Source organism: Anoplophora glabripennis, unplaced genomic scaffold, assembly GCF_000390285.2.
Source record: "Anoplophora glabripennis isolate ALB-LARVAE unplaced genomic scaffold, Agla_2.0 scaffold285, whole genome shotgun sequence".
In the NCBI taxonomy this organism is placed as follows: domain Eukaryota; kingdom Metazoa; phylum Arthropoda; class Insecta; order Coleoptera; family Cerambycidae; genus Anoplophora; species Anoplophora glabripennis.
In genome coordinates, this window is record NW_019416394.1 from 637,109 (window position 1) to 657,093 (window position 19,985).

The 19,985-nt window shown below is 31.3% G+C and overlaps 2 protein-coding genes across 2 annotated transcripts; one reads left to right on the plus strand and one right to left on the minus strand.

Annotated features, from left to right (window-relative positions):
- The first annotated feature begins 3,114 nt into the window (after positions 1 to 3,114).
- Positions 3,115 to 5,543, plus strand: LOC108908042 (protein mothers against dpp). The gene is made up of 2 exons (XM_018711948.1): positions 3,115 to 3,247; positions 3,729 to 5,543. The coding sequence occupies exon 2, from the start codon at positions 3,736 to 3,738 to the stop codon at positions 5,107 to 5,109; it is 1,374 nt and encodes a 457-aa protein (XP_018567464.1). The 5' UTR covers positions 3,115 to 3,247; positions 3,729 to 3,735; the 3' UTR covers positions 5,110 to 5,543.
- Positions 5,544 to 12,619: 7,076 nt separating this feature from the next.
- On the minus strand, positions 12,620 to 19,439 carry LOC108908039 (stress-induced-phosphoprotein 1). The gene is made up of 4 exons (XM_018711946.1): positions 19,299 to 19,439; positions 18,863 to 19,195; positions 17,979 to 18,747; positions 12,620 to 13,255 (listed from the first exon to the last, which is right to left on the minus strand). The coding sequence occupies exons 1-4, from the start codon at positions 19,305 to 19,307 to the stop codon at positions 12,723 to 12,725; spliced, it is 1,644 nt and encodes a 547-aa protein (XP_018567462.1). The 5' UTR covers positions 19,308 to 19,439; the 3' UTR covers positions 12,620 to 12,722.
- Positions 19,440 to 19,985: the final 546 nt, after the last annotated feature.

A 19,985-nucleotide genomic window follows, 5' to 3' on the forward strand; every position in this document is an offset into this window, starting at 1 on the left:
TGTTTTCAGCCTGAACAGGGGAATCCATTGCGGAAAATATTCAATAATGTATAACGGGACACGTAAAAAATAAAGTAAATTCCTATTATCCGTAATCAATGTTTTTTTTTTCTTTTAACGAAGTTCAAATACCTGAGATCTGAGAACTCCTAATTATTTCCTTAGTTCGTACAGACATATATTTAGATAAGCAATTAAAGACTTATTTTTATCTAGACACACGCATATCTTGACAAAGGTAAATAATTTAAAGATAAATTAAAATATTATTGCTTTGAATTGATAACACACATTTTCATTATTTTGACTACTTATTTTTAAATAAAAACTATGCAACGAATTCCGATTCCGATTTTTTATTAAACTAATAACCTTCTAACTTCTATCTAGGCTGCAAAAAAAAAATTGATTCTGGATATTGCCATTTAAATTTCCGAAAAAAAGAAGTAGGTATCTAAATAAATTATTATTGACACTTCGTGTGTATAATACAAGAATATAATGCCATTCGACATGGGCGTAGCCTCCCCTCCCCTAATTATTGCTGCATGCTGCAAGATTCAAAAAATGTATTGAAATTTTATATCGATAGGTCGCTTATTGCGTGACCTTTTTTTTATAATTAAACGAAAAAGTGTTTTGATTTTGAAGTGCGTGCGATTGTTTGTTTGTTTTTTTTTTAGAAACGTCCATAGAGCTTGCAGCACTGGGCCTACCCCTAGCGATATCCTAGCTACGCCCATGTCACTCGATATTTGATGTAGAAATATGGTCTCAATGATGGTATGTATGTGCATGGATGTGTACAGGAAATTTTTATTAATAACAATTTTTTGACTTTTTTTGAATAGCTTTCACCGTGTTCATACAAATTAGCAGTGTGTAAAGATCATACACCAAAAAAATACAAAATTATTTATATGGCTGAAGACAGACACGGATTCAGATTCGGGAAACGAATTTTTACAGCGGACCAGTTCATTATTGAAAATGACCTAAAGTTTTTAATATTATTTTGCTTTAAGTCTTCACAAGTTAAATTATTACATGTTATAAAAAATAAAANTTATTAATAACAATTTTTTGACTTTTTTTGAATAGCTTTCACCGTGTTCATACAAATTAGCAGTGTGTAAAGATCATACACCAAAAAAATACAAAATTATTTATATGGCTGAAGACAGACACGGATTCAGATTCGGGAAACGAATTTTTACAGCGGACCAGTTCATTATTGAAAATGACCTAAAGTTTTTAATATTATTTTGCTTTAAGTCTTCACAAGTTAAATTATTACATGTTATAAAAAATAAAAAAAGTAAATTTTTAAAAGTTATTACTTTTTTAACTTATCACGTTATTTCACAAACAAATTTAAGATTCTACAAATGTTAACAGATTCAAGATCCCACAAATCCGGCTGTTACACATTGAAATTTATACTGAGATTTACTTAAGGAATCATACATATCGAGGAAACGGAAACATTCAGAGGCTACAAGAGGGTAAAACGATATTTTTTCTCTTCAGGGTTGAAAAAACCGTAGATCCCACAAATGGGACTGTTACAGATTGGAATTTATACTGAGATTTACTTATGCCCTAAGGAATCATACATATCGAGGAAACGGAAAAATTCAGAGGCTACGAGAGGGTAAAACGATTTTTTTCTCTTCAGGGTTGAAAAAACCGTAGATCCCACAAATGGGGCTGTTACAGATTGAAATTTATACTGAGATTTACTTTTGCCCTAAGGAATCATACGTATCGAGGAAACAGAAAAATTCAGAGGCCACGAGGGTCAAACGATTTTTTTTTTCTCTACAGTGTTGAAAAACCGTAGATCCCACAAATTATTATTTTATAGAATTCCACAAATAAATATTAACTAATAAAATTAACTCAAAATGGAATGATAGACAACTGACAAGTTGACACAACGTGACAGTTTTTTTCAAAGCCATTTCGTGCGACTGACAATAAAAATTAGGTTTTTCCAGAAATGTTGTTATATCTAACAACTTTAGGTGTAGAACATACTTAATAAAAGTTGAAGAGGACTGATATGTGAATAAAATAGAACAATAAAATACAGGGTGTTCCGTTTGAAAAATTTTAGAAAATCAAGTTTGAATTTTCTTAAAATGATCGTATTATAAAAAATGCCCTGTATAAAATATCGATATTAGCTAATATAGGAGTCTTTGCCTAACATTTGCCTTTAACTCTGTCAAATACTTTTGCTCCAAGTGTTAGTAATTGAATGTTAATGCAACTTCTTCGAAGTCATGTTTTTTCCAAAATTCGAAGAATTTTCTACATAACTTGGCAACCCCGCACTAAAATGTTAAACCATATGTATGTATGTAATATACATATAGAATTTTCTTAGAAATTCATATCTTCAAAAATATACAGGGTGTTCAATTTAAAATATGTAATATTTGGCGTGTCCCGTTCTTACTCATCGCCTTGTACGTTTCAAATTAATTTTGACCTATAGATTTTTTGATTCTGTACAACTTTTATACAAACTTTTGTTCTGTCACACTAATGGCCCATCCTGTATATGTTTTAAATAATTCAAAAACATCGGCAAGAACAAGAGAATATTCTTAAATTTGGATGAGGAAATCGCTCCTTCATTTTTTAAACGCCGGTACATCCTGTATAAAATGGTAAAGGCATGAGTTTTATAAAATGACTGGCTGGTAATATATCAATTTTTATTTTGCGACATCGACTACAGAATTTGCATAATGAAAGCAGCAATATAAAAAACATAAAAAATAAATAATCAGATTCAGGTTATTGTTGGATATATGATAAAGATCTAGTTTTTCTAGATTTGTGCAAATTTCGATGAAAAATAAATCTCATATTCTGTAAATTCTTTGGACTGTCAGTTGTTTGGAAAGGATCAAAAAATGTTTATTTGATACGTTTTAATATCCTCCTAAGACATTCTAATTATACTGAAATTATATTAGCACAAATTCGTTAAAACTGTTCCTTTTATCCTTGAATACAAGATTTTCATTTAAATTAAAATTCCCGCCATATATTTTTAAGAACAAATGCAGCGCCCTCATTGAGTGTAAACGTCAACTTATGGGAGGTAGTTGACCAGGCGTCATAAAGTCGTTTGTGTTATGGTGTGATTTTTTACATTTGTTTAATTAATTTACAGCAAAACTTTAATCAAGTTTGAAAATAAACATAATTACATATTTGGGTCCTAACTAAGGTATGCCAATAATTGAGTAAAACTACAATAAAAGGGCAAGCCTCCTTTGGATTGTTAAATTGTCAAATGCTGTCTGTCATGTCTGCTTTATTTTTGTTGATCATGAAAAAAAATGTTGCTCTTGATAAATAGCGAGTACTAGGAAATATACAGTTAGTATGTGTGCATTAAGTGAACTGTAATGAATCTGTTTGTAGAGAGTTTGTAGTGTTCTGGCAATATATAACATGGCTACAGATTATCAATACTATGTGACTCATTTTAATAATTTGTGAGTCATTTGCCTTTTCATTAAATAAATAATAAAGTTATAATTAAAATATTTAATTACATTATTTAAAGAATCGTGAAATAATTAAATATTAAGTAATCGTTTTGTTGGTAAACATTAAAGTAGGCCATCAATTTTGTTTGCGTTAATCAAGTTACTAATGTAACGAGGTCTTAAATTGCATATTGCAAATGTGTGAATTTGTTTTAGTTTCGGTATGGATACTGACGAAGGGGAATCTTCAAGTAGTGGTCCAATATCTACATTAAATAGTTTATTTTCATTTACAAGTCCAGCTGTGAAAAAGTTATTAGGCTGGAAACAAGGTGATGAAGAGGAGAAGTGGGCAGAAAAAGCTGTAGACAGTTTAGTTAAGAAATTGAAAAAAAGAAAAGGTGCAATAGAGGAATTAGAAAGAGCGCTTTCATGTCCAGGAACTCCAAGCAAATGTGTAACCATTCCACGAAGTTTAGATGGAAGGCTACAGGTATCACATCGAAAAGGTTTACCACATGTAATATATTGCCGTGTTTGGCGCTGGCCTGATTTACAAAGCCATCATGAGTTGAAACCTTTGGAGCATTGCCAGTTTCCTTTTTCTGCAAAACAAAAAGAAGTTTGTATAAACCCTTATCATTATAAGCGGGTCGAAAGTCCAGTTTTGCCACCTGTTTTAGTACCTAGACATAACGATTTTGTACCAGGCCATTCGTTACTTCCATTTCAACAGTTAGTTGAGCCAAATATGCCTCATAATGTGAGTTACTCGTCAAACGGATTTAATTCCAACCATCTAAGTCCGAGTTCACCACTGTCAAGTGTCTCAAGTCCAGGAAGCGTTACGACAAATAATCCCCAATCACCCTATGCAAATCTCGCAGAGACACCACCACCCGCCTACAGTCCTACAGATGAAAGTAATTCAAATACAAATAACAATCCCAGCCCTGAACCGGCTTTAAGCGCTGACGTCCAACCGGTGCCATATCAAGAACAACCGTTTTGGGCTTCTATAGCATATTACGAATTGAACTGCAGAGTGGGAGAAGTTTTCCATTGTCATTCGACATCGGTTATTGTTGATGGGTTTACGAATCCCAGTAACAACAGCGATCGATTCTGCCTCGGGCAGCTGAGCAATGTTAATCGAAATTCTACTATAGAAAATACCAGAAGACACATTGGAAAAGGTGTTCATCTCTATTATGTAAATGGCGAAGTATATGCCGAATGTTTGTCCGATTCCGCAATTTTCGTTCAGTCCAGAAATTGCAACCACCACCATGGCTTTCACCCATCCACCGTCTGCAAAATCCCCGCAGGCTGTTCGCTGAGGATATTTAACAATGCCGAATTTGCACAACTGTTGTCTCAATGTGTTAATCATGGCTTCGAAGCTGTGTACGAACTTACAAAAATGTGCACCATTCGAATGAGCTTCGTTAAAGGTTGGGGAGCCGAATATCACCGCCAAGATGTTACCAGCACGCCCTGTTGGATAGAAGTACATCTGCACGGGCCGCTTCAGTGGTTAGATAAGGTTTTGACACAAATGGGGGCGCCTCATAATGCTATCAGCTCGGTATCTTAGTTCATTCAGAGTAAGTTTTTCATTCATTGTTTTACTTTTCATAGGTTTTCAAATCTATTCATTTGTTTCGTCAGAAATTTTTGACAAGGGATTATAAATTGAGATATTTTATAGGCTTCTTTGACACGATTGCAATTATAGGTTAATATTGCTCTATTTTTATGTAATAAATTTAAATATCTCGGTACGTTTTTAATTTTTGTTTAGTGAAAATTGAAAATTGTTGATTTTATTAATGTTTAAAACATTATGTTGGACAGTTTTAATACTTCGTGCAACTAAGTAGTTGCGTATATTCGTATTTTTTGTTTTGTTTTGTTGGAAGCTGCATTGTGAAATAAGTATTGAATTTGGACATTATTAAAACTGTATGTAATATACAGGGTGTCGCACTTTATTTTTTGGCCGATTTAAAAAAATTGTGTATCAAATGTATTGAATTTGATGAAACTTGGTGATAAGACATTTTAAGGGATGTTGAATGAGAATACGTAATGTTTTTTGAAAAAAAATCACTAAACCAATTAGCTGTTTTGACATAAAAAAACGGGTCCTTGTTGGCCATGTATTAATAAAAACAGCAGTATCACAGTGAGATTTATTTATCCTGCATTCTAAATTTTTTTGAAATCGGTCAAAAAATAAAGCTACAGGTTTGTCACATTTAAGTGCAACACCCTGTACATAAAAAATCTGTGAATATAAGAAAAATTTTAAATTTATTATGTATTAGGTACCTAACAAAACAGAATTTCACAACATTTCGTCAGAAAATAGTACTTATGGATAAAAATGTATGTAATATAACAAACTCGACGGACTCGATGACAGAAGTAGAGACAGATGAAGGAATTTACCTCGGAATTTACTTAGAATAGTTCAAAATTTTAATTAATTTTCTTTATTTTAACAGTTGACATCTTCATCTTTTTTTTATTGCTGAATATTAGTGAATTTAAATAAGCTATACATACTGGACAAAACAAATAAAAAATGATAAGATTTAAAAATATTTCGCATAATTTTGGATAGATTAGATGTGAAAAGTTCAGCAAATAAAAAAAAATTGGGTACTAAATATTTTTGAGTAATGCTTGACTGTGATTCGGGAAAAAAATTAAATTCAATTAATTGTTAGACTGCAAATTGAGTTAAATATTTTAAATTTACTTAGAGATGTAAATAAAATGAAATAAATTTTTAATTTATCGAGTGAGTAATTATAAAAATTATTTCTCATTCCAAATTGAACCTGTATATAATTACTTTTATATAGCATACTTTAAAGTCACATGCATATTTAATAAAATCTTATAACCGGTTGTGCAGATGATCAAGCTGTAGAGGAAAAGATCTTGGGAAAATGAACTCGCTACATAACTGTATTGTGGCTTTAACATTAGAGCATTATGAACCTGCATGTATACAGGAAATATTAAAAAAAATAGATTTTAATTAAAGGTGATTATGAAAATTGTTCATTATTAAAGGTGATCTCCATAGCCGTAGTTGATATTATTGAGTAACTGATAATTATTGTTTTAACTGGAAATTAAAATTGCTGCAGATTATATATGTAAGTTAACTAATCTAGTTTCTCGATTAACATAGTGGTATGGAAAATATTTTTTGCGTTTCCTTATATAACGGTACACCAAACGAAAATGAATATTTAATTCAAATATTGCATAATTTTAAACTATCATTGAATTTATCCTGCAAGCTAGCAGGTCGAATATAACCTGTTATAAGTAATAGTACTTTACGTACAATTTGTTGCAAAGATTCATGATTAATAATTGTGCAACATATTTATTTTGGCAGCAAGTCTGAGAAACTAATCAGATCGATCTCTTTGTTTTTTTTCTTAAAAGCTTGTTATGCACTCATTTAAATGCAGTGTATTGTAAAACTAAAATATTGAAAATGTGCCTAATGGAAATACCTACACTAAGAAAAGGACCTTTTAATTAGTTAACTCGGCAAGATCCAACTTGGTTTACTTTAGTAGTTAGGCACTTTTTTGCCAGTCTTTTTCCAATAATATTTGTGTCAGTGACAATGCAGCATGAATATTATTGAAAATGAAGAAAAATTTGATATGTGTTACAACGTTACAACCGCAGTTTTTTTATACTTAAGTTATTCATAAGATACAAAATTTAATTCTTAGTAATTGATGTGTCATTTGAAATTTAACACATAATGTTGGTCCCAATTAAAATTGCCAATACCCTTTTGTGCCTCTATTTTTTGCGAGAAAAATTATAAAAATTCTTAATTACTATTTCATGGTGATCACCATGATCCTACAAAAATAACTGTTGTCCAATAAAAAGTCAAAATATTAAAATGTAATTAATGATTTTTGTATTTCATAATGAATAATATTGTGCCTGTGCATTTTTATATTTTTTTAATGCAGTGCCTTGGAACAACCAACATTTATTTTTGACAATTTAAATTTTACAAAACAGAAATATAAATTTCAAATGTATTATATATTCCATGATGTAAATGGTTACAAATTTATAAGTTTTGTCCATAATAAAAAAAAATTACCTAATATAGCAGAAAAGTATTTTGTCTAAAAAGATGATTGATATTCTATAAAATTGTTTTATTTAAGATTGATAATTAAAAATTTTACATAAAATTGTATAATAAATATTGTATTATTTCTAATTGACTTATTCTACTTAAGTTTAATTTAGTAATTATTTTTAATTATAGAATTGTAATTAGTCGTTTTAATCTCATTTAATTGTAGGGAATAGTTAAAATTTGTTAATAGTGGATGATGTCTTGTTATTGTCTACACCTTGTATATGTGTCCAAATTATGATTGGATTAGTGATTTGTGTATGTTGCCATTGTCTTGCTTATTACAATAATTATAAGTTGCAATATTAATATTTTAATTTTCTTTTAATTATTCGATTTATTAAATGTTTTATATAAATTTGAGAATATCGTTAATAAATATAAAAATGATTTTTGTGTATAACTGTGATTTACTGATTACTTACCTGCAAAGTACACTTAAGGTTAGTACTAACTCGTACAAATCAAGACTATTTTATGTTTCATTTAGCCACTAAACTTCAAAAAAATATGGGGTAGGTACTTATGTGTTAATAAATATTTTCTGTAATATGTATCTTCATAACTGAGCATAATTTCGATTTTTGATAGGTATACATTTTTTGTATAGAACATAATCTCTACCAATTTCTGTGTGTAAAAATTTTAATGTACAAAAAAGTTGCAGAGGAACATTCACAAAGGGTTGTAGTAAAATGAACGCCCTGTATGATTTAACCTAATAGGAACATAATCACTGTGTACTTTATGAAAAGAAACTATGCAACAGCAAATTTTGTTCAAATAGTTTAATGGGTTCTGAGTTAAGGACAAAAAAAGATATTTTAACACCTTATAACTTTTGCTACATTTTTCGTTTATGCAAGTTTGGTTAAATCGACACCATTTGGGTTCTAGATTATACCCTTGAAGTATGTAACATTCGTTAGGTAATGCCCTGTAGTATAAAGAGGTCTATAATCACGAAAAATCATAAGATATGATTGACAACTCTTGAAATTTATTGGTTAGCCACAATATTTGTAATACAGTAGCATATCTCGCATTAATGTGTTTTCTGTTCCAAATAACGGTACTGTGACGATCCAAATACAATGCAAAATAATTTTTAAAATATAAATAGAAACTGTGTATTGTACTTCCCCTTAAATATTTTTCATATAGGTACAGCAGGTTTATAATACTGTCAACTATAAGTATTTTAGAGAGAAAGCGTAATATTCACAATTTAAATAATCACCCTATAGCTATAGTCAAAACTTTGAAAGATAAATATGTATGGACATATGGCATTACTTTATTTGGACACATTTTTCTTTAGTAGATTTTTACAAGAATACCTCCGGTACAAATATTCATTTCTCATTTCATAGAACAAAATTTATAAAATATAATTGGAATCAATCACGTCAGTATTACACAATAGATTTAAAAGTAAGGAAGTGTCCAGTTGCAAATTGAATGCATATTGAACTGACCCTTGTCCATCTCGCTTACTCTATAAACTGGCGGACTGATTCAGTCATTGTTCCCGATTCTTCTAGAGAATATTTAAACCCTTTGATAGCCAGTCGATGGCCAAGAGCCAGGTTACCATTTTGTCCTCCACAAAAAAGTAACCACTCAGAGGTGTAGGTATGTGTTTTATACAGGGTGTCCCGAAATTCATGCAATAAAATTTGGTCATAGATTCTTACGACAAATTTAGGGGACCCATATTTTTTCTTTTTGCCAACTGGGCTCCTCTTTCGGAGTTACAGCCCCCTGAAATCTGCCCCTAAGAAGTATTTTTTAGATCAAAACCATGTTGTACGAGAATCACTAAATTTGGTACACAGGGGTTTTATGACGTGGAATCTCACAGTGCTATGCTTTTTGGCGAAAAACCCCCTTAAGACACTTTTTCCTGGGCCCCCTTGTCTTTGGAACCAGAAAAATTTGGTTGCAAATTTGATATATTTTTTTTATTATTAGTTCGTTAGAAAGCCATTGAATTTAGAAACTTTTTTGTCGCTTGATATTTGTTTCGTAAAACGCAATGTTTTTGAGGAAAATGGCGAATCACAATATATGCATTCGACCACATTTTGACATTTTTCTCGAAAATATTGCATTTTACGAAAAAAGTATAGAGACAAAAAGTTTCTAAATTTAATGGCTTCCTAGTGGACAGATAATTTTTAAGAAATTTAAAAATGCGACCAAATTTTTTTGGCTCCAAATACAAGGGGGCCCACGAAAAATTGTCTTAAGGGGGTTCCCCGTCAAAAAACGTAGCACCATCAGATTCCACGTCATAAAACCCCTGTGTACCAAATTTAGTGATTTTCGTACACCAGGGTTCTGAGATATAAAAAAAAGATTACTCTTAGGGGCGGACTTCAGAGGGCTGTAACTCCGAAAGGAGGGAGCCACTTGGCAAAAATAAAAAATACGGGTCCCTTAAATTTGTCTTAAGAATCTGTAACCAAATTTTGTTGCATGAATTTCGGGACACCCTGTATGATAAAAATGGAAAAGTGAATTGATTTGCCTCTCTGTTTCTACCCTATTAGCAGCCAAGTGTATAGCTCGAGATAATAATATTGTTTTTATGTTATTTTTAGTATTTTAGATAGGAAACGTGACAATACTTTCAACTATTTTTAAATTTGTCTAAAGGACCTTTTAAAATTGTCCGCCAAAGGTTGTTATTTGCCACATTTTAACATTTATCAGAAGAAATACAGGTGTGTAAAGTTAACATTAAACTTTGGCTATTCTTTTAATCAATGGCAGCTGATGCGGAGGCTTTGGGGCGCCGCCCCCCTTAGGAATTTTAGTAATAAGAAATTTGAATTTATAATTTAGTTTACAACGTTATCTAGGTAATTAAATAGATTAGCCTTATGAAACATTAAAAAGCAAATGTTAAATATGTAATGTGAAGTCAGTTTAACTCGACTTACAAAATTTGTTTGCAAAACTCTGAATACGTGATCTCCTCTTAGTTCATCTCTACATCCATAAAGTGTTGGGCTATCTTGTAAAATAAAGTTCAAACTTTAAAATGAGATGTCGTGCGTCTCAATTCATCCAATAGAACCAGAGGTATGGTAAAATTGGTGCATGCGGAGACAGAAAATGTAAAACCCTAAATTTGCAATAACTGGTTAAAGTTAATCTTTTTTTAATCTTCAAAAAAATATGTTTCTTATGAGAAGACGTAACTATTAACACATAAAAAATTGTTAGCTATAAAAATAAATTTTTTACAGCCATTTAAACATTTAATTTGTTAATAACTATTAAACTGACTACTTTCAGGCTTTGCGACCAAGTTTTTTGAATTCAGGATGTCAAAATACTTATGCACATACTTATAGTCGATACTTGAGTCGAACTCAGACTTGATTACGACTTAAGCACACAGTTGCATATTATAGTCGGTACATCGTCAGTGAGCACGATTCCATGCGACCTTGGCAACGCCCCATACTCAAGGCCAGTAGAGACTGACCTTGAGGTGTGCTCGGTTAAGTTTGACATAACAAATTTGGTGTTAATTTTTTGAAATTACGAACATAGTTTAAGTGTAATTTATGGATCGTGAAGACAATTTGGATTTTTTGGAATTTATTGATTTTATCGTGGACGAAAATGTGGCCGTTGTGGAAAGAATGCCGAAAAAAACCGAAATTCATATTGAAAATAATCAACCTGGCCTGTTTCGTCCATCCTTCATAAACCAACATTTTTAAATTAAAATGTACAGTTTTAATAAAGTTTTCACATGATTTTGTGTTTAGTACTTATAATGTTTCTATGTTTGTGACTATTATTATTTCATAAAGTAAGATATACAAATTTATATTTGTCGACTATTTTTTAATAATAAATTTAAAAATATTGTGTTAATTAGGCATTACAAATAATATAATAAATGTGAGGTATCATAAAATGCTAATTTAAATTTTAACTTTTACTAGGACAAATTGTTTTGTTTTTTAAGAATTTGCAATTTTAGAAGAGCTAACTAATTCCTCTTCTGATTTTTGTTTTCTTAATATGTTAGATGCCACAGCTCCGTTCTTTCTCTATTTTCATTTTTATTTCATGTAATACAATAATTTTAAGTAAAAAAAAGATATCCCAATTACTGTGGGGGGTTGTTAGGTATTTCTACTTAACAACAAGGCACCATTGGATGACGAGAAAGAACTGACTATTTTTGCTCTCGTCCGGATGACCCGGTCCCGGTCCTCTCGAGATAGTCCCCAAACAACTTAAGAAACAGAAAATTCCCATCTTAATCTTAAGCTGTACTCGAGTCCCGAGCATGACTTGGGTGTCGTTCTCAAGATCGAGATTGAGTACCAACTATAGGTACGGGCATCAAGAATTTGTTTGCAGATGTGGCATTCTGATTGGCCACGGAACCCTATCCGACTCCTAGACTACACTACAATTTTACCGTGCAAGCCTGGTCCGCCTCAGTCAGCAGGCCTTGACCGTTTCGGCTACCGTCGTGTCCAATACAAATATGTAGTTTGACCATGACTGACCCCTGGAGTTTAGAGTTCGCCAAGTTTAGAAATTTCTCTATTTCGGAAGATATTTATGGAACATCCTTGCAATTGTGGAATGGTATAAAGTTTTCAAATGTAGCTGGACTAGTAGTATTTCTAGGGATATTTAAAATTTTGTAGGAGGATTCGAGACCAAGAGAACTTTGAATTATGTAGTTTATTTGTTACACTTTGTTTTACAATAGATTCGTTAACAAAAATACTGTCGAATGTACATAAAAATTGTTTTGAAGCGTAACAAAATATACTCTAATTCTTTGGATACAAAGCTTTATTATTAATAATTTTAATAATTTTATAATCTAAACCGCGAGCTAGAAAAAGTCAAAGAAACCACAGCTATCTAAATGTTTAATGAATTAAGGATTACTTATTACAAAACAACCTAAAGACTGATTTCAAAATTCATTTATAAAACTATAACAATAAAAATGCTAGAAGTTAACGGATGGCGATGAGACCAGATTCTAGTAATTTCTGAATTTTTGCCGCAATGTCTGGATTTTTAAGATGGTCTTGGAGTGCTCTTGGATCGCTCTGCATCTGCTCGAGGATTATACGCATGGCAGGATCTCTAAGTATAGTCTGTACTTCTGGATCGGCCATTGCACGTTGTCTAATTTTCTCTGGATCACCATCCAAATTAGCGCTTTCAATTGTGCAAGCTCTGTAGCCCTGCAGAGCCTCTGCGTTGTTAGGATCAATTTCCATAGCTTTCTGAAAAGCAGTTATAGCTTTACTAGACTGCTGCATTCCCTGTAGGATATGCCCTTTTCTGATCCACCCCTTGATGAATTTTGGATCCAGTTCCACACACTTATCACAGTCTTTCAAACCTAAGTCGAAGGCAGCTAATTTCGTATAACAGGCAGCACGGTTACTGTACAACTTGGCGTCGTCTGGATTCCGTTTTATGGCTTCTGTGTAGTGTTTTACAGCATTGGCATAGTCTCCTTTCTTAAAATACTCATTACCTGGAAAAAATAAAAATTTTTTTGCTAATATTAAACTTGTAGACTAACAGCCGTATAGGAAAATTTTCCTATAATAAATGTTCAATTGTAACGCGTGGTGGTAATAGTTTAAATAACTAGATGGATTTCACAGGGTGCAACGACACTTACAGTGTACGAAATTCAATAAACAAAGAAATCTAAATAAAAAATTTAGATAAATTTGGATCGAATACACTGAAGATGAATTTTTCAAGACAAAACGTCTGAATCTGGTTCGAGCTGACGCAGTACAGTATTGGGGGTCATGAAGGCTTGCAAAAAATGTAATAAAATTTTCAGGGTCGTATTTAAAAACATTAAGTTGATGATGGTCCTCGAGACGAAACGTTAAATATAAAAATTGATTATGCCATTCGATAGAGGACAAAAAGTGGCCATGAGAAAGTGTTCTTCTTTTATCAATATCACCTCAAACAAGGCTGAAATGAAACAAAAATGGATATTCAAAATTTCGGGTTTTTTTAAATATTTCGAAAACTAATCATGTTAGCCTTGATTTTTTAGGGGCATAATGTTGGTCCCTTGATTACGCAACTTTGCCACCATTTTGTATCTCATACCGTTTTTGAGATCCCAGACGTGCTCGAATATTTCCATGTGACTGTTTTTTTTTATATTTTTGAAGGCCTGTAGACGCTCCCCCCACCGATGAAAGGGTTTACATCATATAACCTTTTTTCTTTCTACCTCCTAATCTTCAAAATCCAATAGGTCCCCACGACACTCAAGTAAATCCCCGTTTAGCATTGTGGGCTCCCCTACTATAAGTGCCAAAAAAATGTCTTCTTTGTCAAGACCTTAAATATTGTGATATTCTGGCAATATTAGAAATATTTAAGAAGTTTCAAACCATAAGTGACAAACTAATAGAATTATAGAATTTATATATTTAAATTTATAAAACAATATTGACTTTTATAGTAATAAATAAATTAAAATTATATCAATGTTACTGAGCATGCACATTGAAGATAATTTCATGTAAGCGAAGTAGCCTCTCGACAGGATATCATTTAAGGAATGTTTGGTTATGATTAAGAGTACGTCTATAATAAACCACTTGAAGAAAAAAACACTCGATAAACACACTGACACAGTACAACACCAAGAAAAATAATAACAATACTTAGTAGAATTAGAAAATGCCAAGACTAAACAAAACAAGAGAAAATACGCTAATGATGACAGTGATAACATATAAACAAGAGCTCACCTGCATATGAGGCTATTCTTTCCAAGCATGAGGATTGGGAAAACACGATTAATGTTACATTTTTACTTTATTTAAACTTAGGAATATTCTTTTATATCATTTTTTGAAAGTTTTAAGCACAATAGTGTATCTATTTTACGAAATAGTTTTTAATTTTTATAGTATCTATGTAAATAGTACATAAGGGTCAGATTTGGTCTGTACAATTTCAACTATGACAATTTGTTGTGGGTTGCCTAAATATGTGACGTCACACTAAATGGGTCTATTACAATATGGACATTTTGTTTGGTTTCATTGCGACATATCTAGCAAATTGATAGAAACTAAATTAATTACATTAACTTCAAACATTTAATGAAGTATATAAAATTGTAACATCTCAATTACTACATAACCTGCTTCTTAAGAGATAAGATTAACAGATTAAACAACTACTCTAATTTTTTTCTAGTTTATTTAATTGCTACTGCACAGTGTTCTCAAAACACCAGGCATTTTTTAAACAGGATGTGAAAGAAAAATTGACATTTTTACCAAAAATTGCATAAAACTGCAAAATAACAAATATAGAAAATTTACCAATATAATTACTTCTATTATACTCCTGGTACGTTTAATTACACAGTTTATTAACTACGAGAAAAAAAATTCTGTTTATTAACAAGTGTTTTATATTCGTTTACATTTTTTTTATGTTACTTGCAATAAGCTGTTTGCAAATGTCTAGAAAAAAATTAGCAGGATCATGCACTGCTCCTTGATGGATTAAAAAATGCAATTGTTACAGAAATAGTATACAAGTTCACAATAAATTTGTATACACGCATGCTGGGGTAACAATTACAACCATCATAATGAAAGGAGGTCACGATCATACCTAAATTTTATAACATTTCTGAACATTAATATATATTCGTTATTTTGCAACTTTTATATAAGTAATTTTTGGTAAAATTATTTATCTGTTTTATTTCCTATTAAAAAATGTACCCTGTACTGTGATACATACCATGGGCCATTAGTGTGAGAAAGTAAAATAACTCCCTTGTTATTCATAATATAGAAACAAAGTTTATATAAAAGTTGTACAGAATCAAAAAACTTAAAGGACAAAATTAATTTAAAAGGGACACGCCAAATATTACATTTGTTAAATGTTAACACCCTGTATATTTTTAAACATATGGAATTCTGAAAAAATTCTATATACGGCAATATAAACAGTAACATTTTAATGCGAAGTTGCCAAGTTATGTAGAAAATTCTTCAAAGTTTGGAAAAAACATGACCTTGAAGAAGTTGTATTAACTTTCAACTAGTAACATTTGGACCGAAAATATTTGACAGTTATAGGCAAATGTTAGGCAAAGATGCCTATATTAGTAAATATCGATATTTTATGATCATTTTGAGAAAAGTTCAAACCTGATTTTCTAAAATTTTTCAAATGGAACACCCTGTATTTTATTGTTCACATATCAGTCCACTTCAACTTTTATTAAGTATGTTCTACACCTACAGTTGTTAGTTTTTAAGATATAGCAACATTTCTGGAAAAACCTAATTTTTATTATTTTCGGCCGCACGAAATGGCTTTGGAAAAAATCACATTGTGTCAACTTATCAGTTCATAATTTACCATTCCATTTTGAGTTAATTTTATTAGTTAATATTTATTTGTGGTATTTTATAAAATAATAAAAATTAAGTTTTTTCAATGTTGCTATATCTTAAAAATTAACAGTATTAGATATAAAACATGTTTAATAAAAGTTGGAGTGGACCGATATGTGAATAAAATAGAACAATAAAATACAGGGTGTTCCATTTGAAAAATTTTAGAAAATCAAGTTTAAACTTTCTAAAAATGATCGTATTATAAAAAATGCCCTGTATAAAATATCAATATTAGTTAATATAGAAGTCTTTGCATAACATTTGCCTATAACTCTGTCAAATATTTTTGCTCCAAGTGTTAGTAGTTGAAAGTTAATACAACTTCTTCGAGGTCATGTTTTTTTCCAAAATTCAAGGAATTTTCTACATAACTTGGCAACCCCGGACTAAAATGATAAACTGTTTATATTGCCATATATAGAATTTTATCGCAAATCCATGTTTAAAAATATACAGGGTGTATCATTTAAAAAATGTAATATTTGGCATGTCCCGTTTTTACTCATCACCCTGCATGTATCAACCTAATTTTGTAGTTTAGGTTTCTTGATTCTGTATAACTTTTATATAAACATTTTTTTCTATATTATGAGTAACAAGGGAGTTATTTTACTTTCTCACACTAATGGCCCACCCTGTATACTTAAACTGTAAACATTTTAAAGAAATAATTGTTTATTTTTATATTTACTCAATGTCGATTGTGTTTCTAGTGCAGACTTTGAATTTTTGTTTATTTTTTACTTTATTAACCACAAATGCATATATTAGGTAATTATAATCCAAAATCGTCATTTACAAGTGAATTAAAGGTTAAAATAAAAATATAATCAACTGATAACAAAGTGAAAAAAGTATTTTTTGATGAATATCTTCAAAATTCAAGCATAAATGATATATATTTTTTTATTTTTTGTAACTTGCTATTAATTCAGTTTGAGATTACGAAAGGTATTCTACAACCGAAAGAACATGTTTATAGATTAAAAAAAAGAATGCCTGCTAAATAAAAAAGTAAAAACCTATTCAATATCTGCTTGTTGGAAATGGGTTCATTTTTTAACCTGTTTAAAAATTTTAATAAAAAATCAGGGAATTGGAATATAGTGGTTGAAAATTGGATCTCGTATAATTTTGCTTCCAAAAAATGAAAAACAGATCTCTGATCTGATAATAATTAAATTGAGAGAAATTTTCTGTTGGTCGCCCGATTCTTAAGTAGCTAATTGAAATCCAAGCAGGAACATTTTTCTAATGTCTATTACTCAACCACTAGATTTGAAGAAAAAATCATCAATACAATTATGTAGTATTAAAATTGCATTCCCCAGTCTAATATTGATAAGACTATAAAATCTAAACTTATTAATAGCTGAATATTTACTCTAAGGTTTACTGCAAATTTTAATGGTTTTCCTCACCTGCCGCAAGACTATTTGACTGCTACTACAGGTGTTTGCAGTAGACTACAGGTGTTTGCATTAGACAACTTCATATTAAAATATGGATAAAACAAAACTGTGGAGAGAAAATGATGGTTGAAACCAGGGAAACCATGAAGGAAATATTTATTCATGCATCCTTATTTCTGCTCAAGTTTTACAAAGCTGTCGAGAACAGACATTGATCGGATAACCGACACAGAAACCCTAACTTGCTCTATTACGAATTTCTCATTTGTACATATATTTCCATCCACTAAGAAACCGCAGTAAAATTTGTGAATGCGAAAGTGAATGTATAATTAAAACTTTATGTAAAAATTAACACAGGTTTAATGTATCTTACCTATCTCCTTTTCTTTTTCGGCCACTTCAGGATTAATGTATGCTTTCTTCTCTTCCTCTTTAATAACTTTCTCTACTTCAGATAACTGTGTTTTAATTTCCGGTGTCCTATGTTCAGACATGGACTTTTCATAATAAACTTTAGCATTTTTATAATCTTTCATCTTCTTATAAGCGTTACCAATTCTCATAAACGATTTTGCAATCAATTTGAAGTCTGCTCGATTTTCTCTACCTATTTCTATAGCTTTCTCACACTCCTTAATACATTTATCGTATTCCTTCTGTTCGAAATATACGGCAGCTAAATTGTTATAATATGTTATATCTGTGGGATCGTGTTCGATGGCTTTAGTATAGTGAACTATTGCATTATTAAAATCTTTTTTCTTATAAAAGGTGTTTCCTCTTTCTTTTTCCTCTTGAGCTAATCTTTTATTTTCTGGTAAATCCGGTTCAGGTTCGTTTTTTGGTTCTGGTTTAGGTTCAGGCTTCCTAGGTGGTGGAGTATATATTGGTTCTGTGTCCATAGGTTCGTCTGCTCCTGGATCAATGCCAATGAGAACACTTAGAGTGGTTAAAACTCGTGGATCCTGCAATTTACTACCCATCATTTGAGGATTGGCTTGAAGTTGGGCTAATAAAGCTAAATATTCGGGATCGTCTAAATAAGCTCGAGTCCTAGGATCAGTTCTAAGTTTTGCCAGTACATCTGATCCCGCAAAGGGATTAGGGAAAGAACGTGTTTTTTGAGCTTTCTGTGCTCTTACCTATAAATAATCAGTATATTTACTCAACAATGCAGCCTCTAAACCACATACATAATGTGCAACAAAATTACTAATCATTTGATTCCTACCAAATTAAAAATTAATTAAAACGTACCTCTGCTAATCCATCTCTGAGTTGAGAATTGTTTGGATCTATTTGTAGACCTTTTTCATATGTTTCTATGGCCTCGTCTAATCTCCCCAAGTAAGCTAATGATGTACCTTTCCTGGAATAGGCCTTTGACCAGTCTGGTTTAATTTGGATAGCTTTTTCTGCATCTTGTAAAGATAAATCATACTGATTGCCTTTTGCATAGGCAGCAGATCTATTAGAATATAAAACGGCATTATTTGAATCCAAATTTATGGCTTCTGTATAATATTTGATAGCTTCATCTATTTTATTTTCCGACAAGGCTGCATTCCCTTTATCTTTTAAAACGGCTACCTACGATAACAATGTGGTTTTTTTGTTTATTGTAAAAGAAACAACGAATGTATCGTAAACTGTAGTGTACGACTATATAGATATTTTAAATAAGCAACATTACCTGATCCATTTTACCGGCGTTTCCCTCACACTCGTATTACAATTCTGAATCACCACAAATGCTTATATCGAATGTTCCTTAGCTTCGAGAAGATTCTTGTGAGCCCGTCAACGCTGTAATTCCTGTATCTGTCAAATACAAATACAGTCCAATGACTGTCAACATATAGAAGGGAGTGGAAATCATAGATTACAGAGGTGGAAATGTTATCTGTGGACTGTGGACTGTCAAATATTTCGGTATACCGGTATGTGGGTATACCGCACATACTTCTATACTATACCATATATATAATACTACTACCACAGCTTAATACAGGGAAGAGTCCGTGTCGGCGCCTTTGATGTGGCGGTCGAGAACCAAGCGAGACGGAATCGTGCTAACTCTCTCAGATTATGCGGAATAGTCGGGGCTGGATTAAAAGAATTTTTAATATTGAAATAAAATATTTAGTTTCTACCTGACAGTACCGTAGTAGGTAATTTTAATAATATATGATATTTGAATTAGAATATTACGTGGTATGACATTAAAAGTAGAAAATGGGTATTTTAGATAGGTAATAGGTTTTGTACTTGGAGTTAATACGGATTATTAAAAGAAAACTTGAAGAGTAATTAAAATTCCTTGTTGTAAGCTACTGTTGACTGACGTAATCCTTAGAGAAGAAAATGGTTAAAATCGCGT